We start from the raw sequence: 14691 nt of genomic DNA, 5'->3' as shown, positions 1-14691 counted from the left end.
AGTGGGGGAGGGAGGGAGTGGGCCCAGGTGGGAAGGGGTGGGAGTGAGGGTGGGGTGCAGGAGGATGAGTTGGGGGTAGGAGTAGATGAGAGAGCTCCTTGGTGAGTAATATCCTGTCTGTCTGTAGTGAGGTCCCAGGTCAGAGAAGAGTCAGAGGCTGGGGGAGAGTCCCTTGTGCTTAGGGAGAGAGGAGGGTGAAAAATAAATCAGAGTGTAACTAGTTGGAAGCATGAGTGTGGATAAAATATTTATGATCCATTTCTGTACAGCTTTGTCTCTGTGATAAGCTATTCCTGATCTGCTCATTGCAAACTTTCTGCAGTTTGTACAGAAAGGTGTTGGGGAGCTGATGACACAGTGAAAGATTACCAATATGGGCCTTGATCTCGCCCGCCAGGACCGAGGCTTCAAAGTCACTCCTCCCGCTCTTCCCTAGGATCACTCCCCCCATCCATGGAGGTATGGGCATTCCCCTATACAGAACACAGGGGCTCCAGCAGTTTTTCCACCCCTAGAAAACACCTTTGCTCTCCTCCAGATGGAGCTTCACTATGCTCAATATTAGGATGGTGGCCTTCTGTTTTCTAGGAAATTACGTCAAAACATTGCCATGTGCTATGTTGTTCTTTGCCTATCCTGCAGGCCCACCGATTCCCCAATACCCAGCCCCATTCTTTAATGATAACCACATTTCTTGGTTGCCTAACAACCCTTGGAGCTCAGGGGACTGAATTTGCTTGTTCCTCGAGGGCCCTAAAGCTGGAGTGTGCCATCCAGGGGAGGAGGCAGTTGAATGCAAGGCATATTCAGGTCCTGTTTCTCAGTAGATCCAGTTGTGTGCAGAGCCCCGTCCTCCTTGCACTCACCCCATGAACTTCCCAAGTTTCCATGAACACACTACCATGAAATCCAGGACCAGAGTATGGGTTAAGGCACAAATGTCTTTGTTTTGACACTAAGACCCCACTGTAGGGAAATTCTACTCCCTGAAAAGGCCCTATGTATTGAAGCTCACTCAGGTCCTCATCAAAAATTGAGACCTTATGACTGTGCCTGAGGACCCCAAACTGGTGCTACAGTTCTAGAAAGCAGCCAAAGGGAAGAAGAATGGCCACTTCTGGGAAGTTCTAAAGCTCTTTGCAGGAAAATCAGATGGCTGGCTCTGTCCAGCAGGAAAAAAAGGGCAGTAACCCAGAGAGAGAAACGCAAAAGTCGGAACAGTGATAGACAGATCTCAAGACACAGTGAGAAAAATGGAAACTTAGAGACAGAAAAAATACACAAATGCTCCTTGACATTTATGATGGGGTTATGTCCTGATAAGCCCATTGCAAACTGAACATATAACTTGAAAATGTGTTTAATATACCAGTCGCTAGCCCTAGAAAATATCAAAATTCAAAATTCAAGTATGGGTCCTACCGAACACATTATCATTTTTGCATCACTGTAGTTAAAAAATTGTAAGTTGGGTTGGGCACGGTGGCTCACATCTGTAATCCCAGCACTTTGGGAGGCTGAGGCGGGCAGATCATGAGGTCAAGAGATTGAGACCATCCTGGCCAACATGGTGAAACCTCATCTCTACTAAAAATACAAAAAATTAGCTGGGCTTGGTGGTGCGTGCCTGTAGTCCCAGCTACTCAGGAGGCTGAGGCAGGAGAATCACTTGAACCCAGGAGGTGGAGGTTGCAGTGAGCCGAGATTGTGCCACTGCACTCCAGCCTGGTGACAGAGCAAGACTCCGTCTCAAAAAAAAAAAAGAGGCCGGGCGCGGTGGCTCAAGCCTGTAATCCCAGCAGTTTGGGAGGCCGAGACGGGCGGATCACGAGGTCAGGAGATCGAGACCATCCTGGCTAACACGGTGAGACCCCGTCTCTACTGAAAAATACAAAAAAAAACCTAGCCGGGCGAGGTGGCGGGCGCCTGTAGTCCCAGCTACTCGGGAGGCTGAGGCAGGAGAATGGCGTGAACCCGGGAGGCGGAGCTTGCAGTGAGCCGAGATCCGGTCACTGCACTCCAGCCTGGGCCACAGCGCAAGACTCCGTCTCAAAAAAAAAAAAAAAAAAGAAAAAGAAAAAAAAGAAAAAGAAAAATTGTAAGTTGAACCATCATAAGTCAGGGATTGTATTGGACACACACACACACACACACACATATGAGTTATTGAAGGGGGAGAATTCAAAGAGACAAAGTGGCTGAAGTGGCCAAGACAAAATCTGAAACAGAGACAGAAGGACCCGAAGAGAAATTTCTGGTTGCCATGATTACTCAAGTCCTTCTCTCTTCCGCCGTCAATTCCCACCACTCAGCAATGACCCAATGATACTTTCCTATTCAACATTGCCTACTCCCTCAACAACATAAGCTCCTCCCCATCCTTATCCCACCTCTCCATCATTCTCTAACTTGGCTGATTACCACTCCCCTCCACCCTAAAGCCTGCTTACAATTTCACCTTTCTCTCAATCTCCTAGCTTACATCCAGTCAAAGGAGCTCTCAAGATCTGACCTCATGCAGTCTCTTTGCCTGATCATTGCTCTGTCCTTTTGTCTATGTCTTTATTCTGGCTGAGTTGAGAGCAAAGAGTCAGAATTGGGGCCAGGATGGCATAGGGCCAGGAAATCAAGCTGTGTGAAAAATAGAGAAGGGTCAGGGGACAGCAGAAGAAGAGTCAAAGAAAGGGCCTGAAGGATGGGGACAGCCTGGGAGACACGGGCAGAGGGAACTGTGGGAGTCTTGAGAGTGCGACTAAGACCCTTTGGTGCAATTGTTGGCTGGCTTTCTTTCTTTCTTTCTTTCTTTCTTTCTTTCTTTCTTTCTTTCTTTCTTTCTTTCTTTCTCTTTCCTTTCTTTCTTTCTCTTACTTTCTCTCTCTTTTCTTTCTCTCTCTCTCTGTCTCTCTTTCTCTCTCACTCAGTCACCCAGGTTGGAGTGCAATGGCACAATCGCAGCTCGCTGCAACCTCGGCCTCCCAGGTTCAAGCGATTAGCTTGCCTCAGCCTCCAGAGTACCTGGGACTACAGGCATGCACCACCACGGCTGGCTAATATTTTTATTTTTATTTTTATTTTTAGTAGAGATGGGGTTTCACCATGTTGGCCAGGCTGGTCTCAAACTCCTGGCCTCAAGTGATCCACCCACCTTGCTTCCCAAAGTGTTGGGATTACAGGGGTGAGCCACCACACGCAGCCCAATTGTTGGTTTTCTGTATGTACTGAATAATGCTAAGAAGCAGAGATGGTTCCAGGGTCAGAAAATGGGGCTAAGGGAGGGAGAAGATAGAGTAAGAGCTTTGTGAAGGTTTGAGGCAAGGGGCCATAGATTTGGGGCTAGGACACACATCTAAGGCTAGGTAGGAAGCTGGGTGCTTGCTTGCTAGAGATCACATAGACTCTTGGCCAACTGAGACAAAGCCAACATCAGAGGATCACATCAGGATTGTAAGACTTTCAGGATATCCAGTCCCTGCTCTCATTTCTGGACAGAGGTTGTCCCTGGATATTATCAGCAGGTGAAAGCAGGTTTACAGCCCTGGCTGCCTTTTTCCCTGTCTCACAATTTTCTCTCAGTTCTCCCTTTCACTTATCTTAATGCCCTTTCAGTTTGTATCATTGACAAGGTCATTATAGACCACTGCAGATGCTGTCCTGCGGTGTGAAGCATGTGTCATGCAAGTCCAGGTTGGCTGGCTTGCTTTCTTCCTCTCTCTGTTTCTCTCTTTCTGGCTTCTCTTCTCTCTCCTTCAAAATATAGATTTGGTTCAAACTAACCTAAGAAAGTAGGAGTCCTAGGCAGTTCCTCTCCCAGGGTCTTGGGATGGCAAAGCAATGGACAGATGCTTCCAGCTATTAGGAGGAACTGGAAGCATCTAGGTCAGAATTGGAGAGGGTACAGCCAAGGAGTATGTGAGGTTCAAGCTCTATGTCTAACTAAGATGCCTACTGCTAAGGACTCAGAGTCAGAGAGGAAGCTGGGAGAGAGGAGCTGGAAAGGCCCCTGGGGTGGGGAGTTCCCATTTCTATCCAGGAGAGACAGAAAGTAAGTCTGACAGAACAGCCAAGACTTAGGCAAAAGCAAGAGACTAAAATGGACATATAGGCCAATAAGGTTTAAGCAAAATTGCCCCACCCCTAAGGCAAGCCCTTGCCTAATCCTAGGAGTATGACAGATCTGAATCCAGCTGTTGGGAGGTTAGCCAGTGAGAAGCCTGAGGGAAAAGACTGACTTTTAAATTTCAGCCAAGGACAGTAAAAGTCAGTGATTTTTTAGAGATTCTTACCATGATTTTTGGAAAACTGAGAATACTGCCTGTCATACTCAGGGAAAGCTATAGTTGGGAGGGCAGAGACTTTCAAAGCTATTGTTGAATCTTGGCTTTAAGGCACAGGTGGGGAACAGGTCCTGGTAATCTTCCAGTCTCTATAACTGTGCCTTTCCTGCCCATGCCATCCCCATGCTGTGTTCTCTGAGGACCAAGAGTTGGGAAGAGGAGGGGAAAGCCCTGCTGTGCTATCAGACCCTGCATTACATGCCCATCCTCACTGCAGCCCTGGCCACTCTCTCCTTTCTTCCTTTTTTCTTTCTTTCTTTCTTTCGACAGGGTATCGCTATGTTACCCAGGCTGGTCTTGAACTCCTGAACTCCCGGCCTCAAGTGATCCTCCTGCCTGGCCACTCTCTATGGTCTCAGTATCTCAGGGATGATGGGGAGCAAGGTGATGTGTAGAAACCAAAGGCCACAAGTAGCAGTCATCATTCCCACTTACAGCCCAGTCCCAGAGGACACAGATCCTGTTTTTGCCCCACCCCAGCTGTGTTGGGAGGAAAATTCTGTCTGTATTTCCTCCTTCAGCTGAAACCAGTAAGCTTGTATCTGGGCCTCTTCAGTTATCACTTGGTCCTTGGGGACAGAGTTAGTATCTGGAACCTGGCTTAAATAAAAGATATCAGGGAAAGAAGGGTAGGGGTCTGTTTTCTCATTTTCTCACTTTTCCCCCACTTCGCCCTTCTAAGGCTGCGTGGGTTCTCTCTCTCTCTCTCTCTCTCTCTCTCTCTCTCTCTCTCTCTTCTCTGTGTGTGTGTTGGGGGGGGGTCTCTCTCTCTCTTCTGTGTGTGTGTGTGTGTGTGTGTGTGTGTGTGTGTGTAGGTACCCTGAGAGACTGGGTTCTGCTACCCTCTAGTGGCCAGAGCTGAAAGGACTCTCCCACCCAATCAATCGGGACCTTCTTTGGGAATAAACCAACAGCCTATTTGATGAATGACAAACTGAGAAGGCCTAAAGAGAAACAATGCCTTTGAGGGTCGGGGCATAGTCGGGACTAGAACCCAGGTCTCCTCTCTCTCGGGCCAGTGCTCAGTCCACTTTCACCTCCCCCACCCTCTGACTTTTGCTTCTCCTTCCTTGTTCATCCCTGGGGTGGTTAGCCGGAGTAAGAAACCCTGAAGCCAAATGATCCCTTCCGGCCCTAGTGGAGCAGCACCTGCACCTCAAATGTCATAATCGCAAATCAGTTCACAGCTGAGATCACAAGGGTTTATTCTGAGGAGCCGACTGTCCTCCGACTTTCTGAAGTTAACAATCTTGCAAGATTTTTATTGACCTGATACAGCTACGGTTCCCGATAGCAACCCAGGTGTCCTGTCTCCACGGTGACTGCTGCTTTGCGACCTTCGGTTTGCAGCGGTCGCGCTGCAGCCGCTGCAGTGGTTGCTGGGCGACGGCGGAGAGAAAGCCTGGGCTTGAGGTGGGAACCCCGGCTGGCGTCTGGTAGGGGGAGGTTCCCGGGGAAGCCCGCGGAAGGCGAGGTGCCTGGCCTGCCATGTAGGGGCTCGTTCCAAGCCGCAGACCCCACCGCCCTTCCTCTCCCCGGGGCCCATGGCGGTGGCCGTGCCCCCGGGTCGGGCCGCAGGCTCAGGCTGGGCCTGGAGGCCAGTGGCGCGGGACGCGCTTTTGGCTAGGGCCTTCCATTCATGCACCGAACTGCGGGGACGGTTCTATCTCGTAGGTGGTCTCCTGGCAGGAGGAACGAGAGAGCCCAGCAGCGATACGGTGGTCTTCGACCCGGCGAGGGGCCAGGCCGTACGATTGGGATCCCGGGGCAGCCCCCCGCGCAGTCACCACGACGCGGCACCCGTGGGCGGGCGTTGGCTCTGCGTGGTGGGCGGCTGGGACGGGTCTCGCCGCCTGGCCACAGTGACCGCGCTGGACACAGAGCGCGATGTGTGGGAGGCGTGGACAGCGACCCCTGGTGACTGCCCCCCCACCGGCCTCAGTAGTCACACCTGCACCCGCATCTCTGACCGAGAGCTGCAGGTGGCTGGCCGGGAGGGCGGTATCCACACTCAGCGACGCTATGGAAGCATCTACACATTAAGGCTGGACCCCAGCGCCCGCACCTATTGGTATGGCACCCCCTGCCCAAAACCTTTCACTCTCATCTACACTCTGGAAAAACAAAAGCCTAAACATTTCTCAGGCAATTTATCCACGTCCTCACCCTCGCACCCTCCGAACCTACCATGTTTAAGCTAGCTGAGCTCTCTACAGTATTACCCTTCCTCTCATCCCACCTACCGCACTGCCCTATGCCTCTTCTCCATCCATCCTTGGCAAGAGCGGTGGCACTTACATTTTCCAGAAAACCCACTCAGGCCTGAATTTCTGCATGTCCACAGCTACAAGCAAGAAGGCTGCCACATAGCCTCACGCTCAGGTCACTGTGCGGCCCTGCTCCAAACTCCTGGACCCCATCCAGGTCATCAGCTATTGCTCTTCGGAGGTTGCAACTTAGCTGAACCAGAAGTAGCTAGGCATTGGAGTCATGGGAAAATAAAGGTATTAGCTCCCCACACATCTTGTTTAGGATGGGAAGAGGCTGAAATTGTGATGCCCAGGTCTCTTCAGACAGTGCTTTCTTTCTCCCCAAGGAGGAACCACCTGTTGCTCCTCATTTGATGGAAAAGCTTGCAAGGCTTGTGAGCAGTGGGCAGGGGTCCCAGAAGGGGCCCCATGGACTACGGCATCACTCATGTTCTGTGGTTGGGCCCTTTGCTGTGCTGTTTGGTGGAGAAACTCTGACCAGAGCTAGAGACACCATCTGCAATGATCTCTACATCTATGATACCCGTGAGAGCCAGACTAATGGCTGAAGGGGGGAAAGGTGGGAAGATGGGGGAAGCTGAAGACTACAGAAAGAGGATGGAGTGATGGGGTAGGGAGGATGAAAAATTAGTTGACAGGAGTTAAAGGAGTACACAGAATATTAAGCATTTGAAGAGGCCTACAAATGAAGTGAGCAGAAAAACAGTGGGCAAGCCCTTGGTCGTGTTGTGTTCTGTGAATGACAAAGTGCTACTGCCTCAATAACCACCCTCTGCCCCATCCAACAGGCACATCTCCTCCTCTGTGGTTCCACTTCCCCTGTGCAGATCGCGGGATGAAACGCGTGGGCCATCGCACCTGCCTTTGGAATGATCAGCTTTACCTGGTTGGGGGTTTTGGTGAGGATGGCAGGACAGCCAGTCCACAGGTTTGCGTTCTGGACTTCCTTATCTAAATAGTGCCGAGACACACCACTAAGCCTCGTTTTGTTTTGCTTTGTTGCAAATCTATAAAGCATTATCACCAGAGCTATCTGCTTCACTTCAAATGCTTATTAAATTTCAATCTGAGACTCAAGATTTGTCTCTGAAATTTTTTTGGGGAGGGGGAAAGGCAGTAAATAAGTGGACATACCTTTATTTGCAAGGAAAGGATAAAATAAATATGGGTCCTATTCTCATATTATGAGTCATTAACCTGATGGAAACAAAAACCACAAATCATATGCTGTTCCATGTCTCAAAACAATTTCCACCCCTAAGTGGGAGAAAACTTCAGGCTACAGCTAAGCATTCTGACCAAAACATTTAATTAACAAAAAATATTACAATAGCAGAGAAAATAATAATAATAACAATAAAGAGAAATCAGAAGTGGGAGTCAGGGTAGAAAAAAATGCAAAGGCCTTGGTCCCTAGGAGACCAACACTCCAGCTGAGCTGGCCTTAGCCCCAGCCCCTTCTGAGTTTTCCTTGGCTGCTGGCTTCTCATCTTCTCCCATGAGACGAATGTTGTGCTTTTCCCGGAATTCATTTAGTTCTTTTCCTTTTGCCTGAAGCTGCTGTGTCAATGTCTCAATGATCTTCTGTATCTAGAGGACAAGTGACAGGGATTATATAAGGAATTCAGGACTCCTTTCCCCCACCTGGAATGGACTATGGCTGGAGGAAGTGTTAACACGTTTAACCTTACCTTTAACCAAGTAGAGGAGTCCAGATATTAAAATTATTCCTTTCTTGAAAGCAGTGGTTTATACACTTTAATGTACTTAGAATCACCTGGGCTGTTTATTTTTATTTTTTACAGAGACAAGTTCCCACTATGTTGCCCAGGCTGGTCTCAAACTCCTGCCTCAAGCAATCCTCCTGCCTCAGTCTCCCAAAGCACTGGGAATACAGGCATGAGCTTATTTTTATTCTTTCATTTTTTACTTATTTTTTTTTTTGAGATGCAGTCTCACTCTGTCGCCCAGGCTGGAGTGCAGTGGCGCAATCTCGGCTCACTGCAAGCTCCGCCTCCTGGGTTCACGCCATTCTCCGGCCTCAGCCTCCCAAGTAGCTGAGACCACAGATGCCCACCACCATGCCCAGTTTTTTGTATTTAGTGGAGACAGGGTTTCACCACGCTAGCCAGGATGGTCTCGACCTCCTGACCTCGTGATCTGCCCGCCTCGGCCTCCCAAAGTGCTAGGATTACAGGTGTGAGCCACCACGCCCAGCCTAGCTTATTTTTAAAATGTCACTTCATGGCACTCCCAAAGGTTCTGATCCAGTGGGTTCGGGAAGCGGCATTTATAAATTAGTCCTTCAGGTGATTTTGATTCACATACCCGTGAAACACACTCTATGAGAAACACTAATCTAACCCCAATCCTCCCACCCCAATTCAGCCAGGTCACAGAGCCCACAGCAGTCAGCAATTCCTCTTGTCTAAGAGTTGGCCTTAGCATAGCATAATGAGCATAGGCTATTTTATGCTGTTGTCCTTTTTTTTTTTTTTTTGAGATAGGGTCTTACTCTGTCACCCAGGCTGGAGTGCAGTGAGGTGATCACAGCTCACTAAAGCCTCGACATTTTAGGCTCAGGTGAGTAGCTGGGACTACAGGCACATGCCACCATACTCAGCTAATTTTTTGTATTTTTTGTAGTGATATGGTTTCACCATGTTGCCCAGGCTGGTCTCGAATTCCTGGACTCAAGGAGTCCACCCACCTTGGCCTCCCAAAGTGCTGGGTTTACAGCCACTGTACCCGATCCTATTCAATGATTCTTGCTTACCTGCTCCTTGTTGTTCTCCAAAGCAGGCAGCACCTCTTTGACAGTTCGCTCCACCAGCACTCCTCCAACCATGCGGTAGCACTTACGAGTTTCATCTACCTCCTTCAGTGTATCGATCACTAGGCTGGGATAGGAGAACAAGGCAGGACCTGAGGATTCAGCCCCACTCTACTACAAATCCCCCTCACGGAGTAGCCCATAGAACTGTCCTACTGTTTGCTGCTCCCTGACTTTCTCACCTGTGCTCATTCAACTCCATCTCCAACTCAGCTGCTTTGGATGCCAGGCCTCGCTGTTCCTGCCGAAGGCGGTTGAAGCCAGCAATTACCTAACAAGGTGAGAGAAGAGATGAAAGAGGGGATAGTGGAAATGGCAGAGGGTCCAGATAGCACATAGGGTGGCAGGCTTTACAAAGCTGTAGTGGGCACCTACCTTGGAAAAGGAGTAGAACCACAAGTTTGCGATTTCGACCTAAAATTTTTCCGGAATTCCATTCACCAAACATGGAGGGCCTACTGAGGGATATCATAGAATAGATTTGGCCTCTGGCTTCTCATAGCTTATAGTTTGTTGGGAAACAGGCATTTAATATAATGGGGGCCAGGTGCGGTGGCCCACGCCCGTAATCCCAGCACTTTGGGAGGCCAAGGCAGGTGGATCACGAGGTCAAGAGATCGAGACAATCCTGGCCAACATGGCGAAACTCCGTCTCTACTAAAAATAGAAAAATTAGTTGGATGTGGTGGTGTGCACCTGTAGTCCCAGTTACTTGGGAGGGTGAGGCAGGAAAATCGTTTGAACCCAGGAGGCAGAGGTTGCAGTGAGCCAAAAGAATGGGGGTGGAGAGCTACTGGAGTACCTACAGGGGAGCCTAGACTTGCAGTGAGGGCTGTCAGGAAGGGCTTTGTAATGAGAAACTCTTGTTTGGGTCTGCTCAGTATTCCATCCATTGGGGAACTGCCCCTCCTTAACTTGGTGTGGTTCTTTTGGGGTTATTAACCACACGACCCCTGACCCAGGGGCAGTGACCTACGGAGTCTCTCTACAGGAATTGGAATTTTGCAGACAAATGGGTACAGAAGACAGCTGGAGTTAAGATTCCTATTGGTTCTATAGAGATGACCTTCCATTCCTATTCCTAGATTCCCTAAAGCTGCCCCAGTTCTTGAACTTTGTTCAGTCTATTTAGCCTTTTTTTTCCTGTTCAATTCTGTGAAATACCCACTACTATTCAAAAATAGCCCTGAAAAAAAAAAAAAAAAAAAAGACCCAGGCGCGGTGGCTCACGCCTGTAATCCCAGCACTTTGGAAGGCCGAGGTGGGCGGATCACGAGGTCAGGAGATCAAGATCATCCTGGCCAACATGGTGAAACCCCATCTCTAGTAAAATACAACAAATTAGCCGGGCATGGTGGCGTGCCTGTAGTCCCAGCTACTCAGGAGGCTGAGGCAGGGGAATTGCTTGAACCCAGGAGGCGAAGGTTGCAGTGAGCCGAGATTGCGCTACCGCACTCCAGCCTGGCGACAGAACAAGACCCCATCTCAAAAAAAAAAAAAAAAAAAAAGAAAGCTGGTCAGAGTTGGTTTCTGTAGCCTATAAACCCTAACTGATACACGCTTCCTAAGGGATAATGTAATGGTCTTAAATGAAACCTGAAAAATCAGAGTGTGGGGAAAACAAATGAAAAATATGAGGCTCAGAGACAAAAGACCAGGTTTCAGGTTCTGCCTCTGCTACTTTATTGGCTCTATGGCTGGGACAGACATTTAACCCTGTAGTTCTTAACCACGGCTATATGTTAGAATCACCTGAATCATTTTAAAAACATGAATAGTGGAGCCTCAGAACAACTACACAACTACTGGGGGTAAGGCCCAGTCCTCAGTATTTTTAAAAAGATCTCCCACGTAATTCTATTGTGTACTGTGAACTGAGAACCACTGGATCAACCCCTTTGAGACTTAAGTTTTCTTACCTGCAAAATGCAGATAATGATTCCTACTTCATAAGGTTGTTGTATCATGTGAGCCAATGAGTGTGAAACATCTTTGTGAACAGTGAAGTATATTAATACTGTCATGGACTTCTCTCCAAGTCCAGAACTGCCCCTTTAGACTCTCCTGGCCATCTGACAACAGTGGACTCAATCCATTCCAACCATTACCAAATCTCTCACTCCTATTTATAAATATCATCTCCAGTCACACAGCCAGAAACTTTGCCCTAATAAAGATGATTAACCACTTCATCTTTACTAGGGTCCCATCTCTTTCTTTCTTTTTTTTTTTAAGAAAGGTCGCACTGTGTCACCCAGGCTGGAGTGCAGTGGTGCAATCACAGCCCACTGCAGCCTCAATCTCCCTGGGGTCTGGTGATCTTTCTGCCTCAGCCTCCCACGCAGCTGGGACTACAGGTGCACACCATCTAATATTTTTGTAGAGACAGGGTCTTCTTATGTTGCTTAGGCTGGTCTCAAACTCCTGGGTTCAAGCGCTCTGCCTGCCTCAGCCTCCCAAAGTGCTGGGATTACAGGCATGAGCCAACATGCCTGGCCCGGCCCCTTAGCTCTAGCTCGCCCTCTGCAAGGATCATATACAGCAAATATTATCCAAATGGCTGACCTGCACCACCCTTATATCCCTTCTACTGCCAATAAACCAAGGAATAATACTTCACCAAAAACTTGCCATTCCAGCAACTTCCTCCTTTCTCCCATCTATCACCCCTTCATCTCAATCTACTTTATCCATTCATTTCAACAAATGCCTTGGAAATCTAACTGATCTACAGGCTGTTTTTCCTTAACCTTCATTGCTTATCTCAAAACCATCCCATTTATATCAGCTTTTTCTCTAGAAAAAGCTAATTCCAGATCAAAATAATTCCAGCTAAAAAAAAAAATTATGACTAAAGCAGATTCTAGATGTTCCCTTAGCACCCAAATGATCCACTTTTCTGGATGTATGTTGTTAAATACATCAAAGAAATCAGCTTAAGTGTCTAAAATTTCTGATGCCCCAACTTTTAACTCCTGGGCTCAAGTGATCCTTCTGCCTCAGCCTCCCAAGTAGCTGGGACTACAGACATGTGCCACCACAGCAGTTATTTTTTTATTTATTTTTTTTGTAGAGATGGTCTCGCCATGTTGCTCAGGCTGATCTTGAACTCCTGGCCTCAAGCAATCCTCCCACCTCAGCCTCCCAAAGAGCTGGGATTACAGGCAGCAGGCTGGTCTCAAACTCCTGACCTCAGGTGATTCACCCACCTCAACCTCCCAAAGTGTTGGGATTACAGGCATAAGCCACTGCACCCAGCTGAGATTTTTTTTTTAATTCCGACTTTTCTTCCACATTCTTGCTAATAACTAATTTCCTCTTGTTCCATTTTATGAACTTTTAATCAAATACCAAACTAAAATCTACTTAAACATGTGAATTATCCACAGTTATTATGGAAAATTTCAGCCATAAGTGCACGTAAAGGAAATGAAATCTCTTAGCAGCTGATATAGTTTATGTGTCCCCTCTAAGTTTTATATTGAAATATAATCCCCAATGTTGGAGGTGGGGCCTGGTGGGAGGTGTCTGGATCATGGGGGTAGATCTCTCATGAATGACCTGGTTGCCATCCCCTTGATGATAAGTCAGTTATTGATCTGAGTTCACATAAGATCTGGTTCTTTAAAAGTATGACACTTACTCCTCTTTATTCCTCCTGCTCCCACCATGCATGAGACACCTGTCCCCTCCCTTTGCTTTTCATTATGATTGGAAGCTTCCTGAGGCCACCCCAGAAGCAGATGCCACATTTCCTGTACAGCCTACAGAACCATGAGCCAATTAAACCACTTTTCTTACAAAGTATCCAGTCTCAGGTAATTACAGCAACACAAGAACAGCCTAATACAGCAGCTAACTGCAACTTAACTGTAGACTATATGCAAAATAAGCCAATATTAAGCCATTTCTGGGGTCTGCCAGGTAATGGAACAGAGAAGTTATCCTCTATTCCCCCATGTTTCCTTTTAAAACACAACTTTTCTAATGGTCTTGTCCCCTATGGCTAGGACCTAATTATCCTTCCCTTTCCTTATTCCTTATTCTCTTTAAGTTGTCTGGTGTAAGCACAGATTGACACGTCAGTGTTGCGTCTCCCAACCCTATTAAATCATCATCTATGTACAAACAATTTTTTTCTTTTCTTCTTGAGACAGGGTCTTACTCTGTTGCCCAGATGGAGTGCAGTGGTGCAATCATGACTCATTGCAGCCTTGAACTCCTAGGTTCAAGTGATCCTCCTGCCTCCACTTATACTAGTAGTTGGCATGACAGGCACCCATCACCACTCCTGGCTAGTTTTTTTTAACTTTTTGTAGTGATGGGGTCTCACTCTGTTCCCTAGGCTGGAGTGCAGTGGCATAATCATGGCTCAATGCAGCCTTGAATTCTTGAGCTGAAGCGATCCTCCCACCTCAGCCTCTTGAATGATGGGACCATTGGCATGTGCCACTATGCCCAGCTAATTTTTGTATTTTTCTGTAGAGACAGGGTTTTGCCATATTGCCTAGGTTGGTCTTGAACTCCTGGGCTCAAGCGATCCTCCCATCCTAACCTCCCAAAGTGCTGGGATTACAGGTATGAGCCACCAAGCCCATACCCTATTGATATATTTTTAAAAACTGCTTAACTAAGGCCGGGCGTGATGGCTCATGCCTGTAATCCCAGCACTTTGGGAGGGTGAGGTAGGTGGATCACGAGGTCAGGAGATCCAGACCATCCTGGCTAATACGGTGAAACCCGGTCTTTACTACTAATACAAAAAACTAGCCGGGTGTAGTGGCACGTGCCTGTAGTCCCAGCTACTTGGGAGGCTGAGGCAGAAGAATTGCTTGAACCTGGGAGGCAGAGGTTGCAGTGAGCCGAGATCGTGCTACTGCACTCCATCCTGGGTGACAGAGCGAGACTCTGTCTCAAAAAAAAAAAAAAAAGTTTAATCCTCTGCTGTTGGAACATTTAGGTTGTTTCCAATTTTTCTGTAATAAACAGTACTAATATAAAATCTCTTTGGACAGGCCTGGCACAGTGGCTCATGCCTGTAATCCCAGCAGTTTGGGAGGCCAAGGTGGGCAGATCACTTGAGGTCAGGAGTTCATGACCAGCCTGGCCAACGTGGTAAAACCCCATCTCTACTAAAAATACAAAAATTAGCCAGGCGTAGTAGTGCACACCTGTAGTCCCAGCAACTCGGGAGGGTGAGGCAGGAGAATCGCTTGAACCCGGGAGGTGGCGGTAGCAGTGAGCCTAAGATCGC

At 47.9% G+C, this 14691-nt stretch overlaps 2 protein-coding genes and 1 long non-coding RNA gene across 5 annotated transcripts in view; 2 read left to right on the top strand and 1 right to left on the bottom strand.

Annotated features, from left to right (window-relative positions):
* Nucleotides 1-5703: 5703 nt before the first annotated feature.
* KLHDC9 (kelch domain containing 9) lies at nucleotides 5704-7681 on the top strand. 2 transcript variants are annotated; one of them, XM_028826818.2, is made up of 4 exons: nucleotides 5704-6405; nucleotides 6679-6838; nucleotides 6931-7129; nucleotides 7393-7681. In XM_028826818.2, exons 1-4 carry the CDS (start codon nucleotides 5879-5881, stop codon nucleotides 7557-7559), a joined length of 1053 nt encoding a protein of 350 aa, XP_028682651.2. In that variant the 5' UTR covers nucleotides 5704-5878; the 3' UTR covers nucleotides 7560-7681. The 2 variants fall into 2 exon arrangements, with proteins under 2 accessions (XP_028682651.2, XP_014969312.3); XM_015113826.3 differs by having other exon boundaries at nucleotides 6912-7129.
* A 215-nt stretch (nucleotides 7682-7896) lies between these two features.
* Nucleotides 7897-14691, bottom strand: part of PFDN2 (prefoldin subunit 2) — an 18674-nt gene continuing 11879 nt past the window's right edge. The window contains exons 3-5 of one of the 2 annotated variants that reach the window (XM_077996915.1): nucleotides 9620-9708; nucleotides 9381-9504; nucleotides 7897-8194 (exon numbers count right to left, since the gene is read on the bottom strand). In XM_077996915.1, coding sequence (XP_077853041.1) covers nucleotides 8018-8194; nucleotides 9381-9504; nucleotides 9620-9708 — 390 coding nt within the window. In that variant the 3' untranslated portion in view covers nucleotides 7897-8017. 2 annotated transcript variants of the gene reach the window in all.
* Nucleotides 12483-14691, top strand: part of LOC144330061 (uncharacterized) — a 3433-nt gene continuing 1224 nt past the window's right edge. The window contains exons 1-2 of the long non-coding RNA XR_013395918.1: nucleotides 12483-14015; nucleotides 14117-14250. This is a non-coding gene — a long non-coding RNA (uncharacterized LOC144330061). The remainder of the gene's footprint in view (nucleotides 14016-14116; nucleotides 14251-14691) is intronic.

This window comes from Macaca mulatta, chromosome 1 (genome assembly GCF_049350105.2).
Source record: "Macaca mulatta isolate MMU2019108-1 chromosome 1, T2T-MMU8v2.0, whole genome shotgun sequence".
Lineage (NCBI taxonomy): Eukaryota > Metazoa > Chordata > Mammalia > Primates > Cercopithecidae > Macaca > Macaca mulatta.
This window is presented reverse-complemented; position numbering and strand designations above follow the sequence as displayed.

Excerpts from the sequence above, each read along its gene's own strand:
- KLHDC9 (XM_028826818.2), top strand. The coding sequence starts at position 5,879 with ATGGCGGTGGCCGTGCCCCCGGGTCGGGCCGCAGGCTCAGGCTGGGCC. Across the intron at positions 6,406-6,678 it reads CCCAGCGCCCGCACCTATTG|CTACAAGCAAGAAGGCTGCC; the intron begins GTATGGCACCCC and ends GCATGTCCACAG. Across the intron at positions 6,839-6,930 it reads GGAGTCATGGGAAAATAAAG|GAGGAACCACCTGTTGCTCC; the intron begins GTATTAGCTCCC and ends TTTCTCCCCAAG.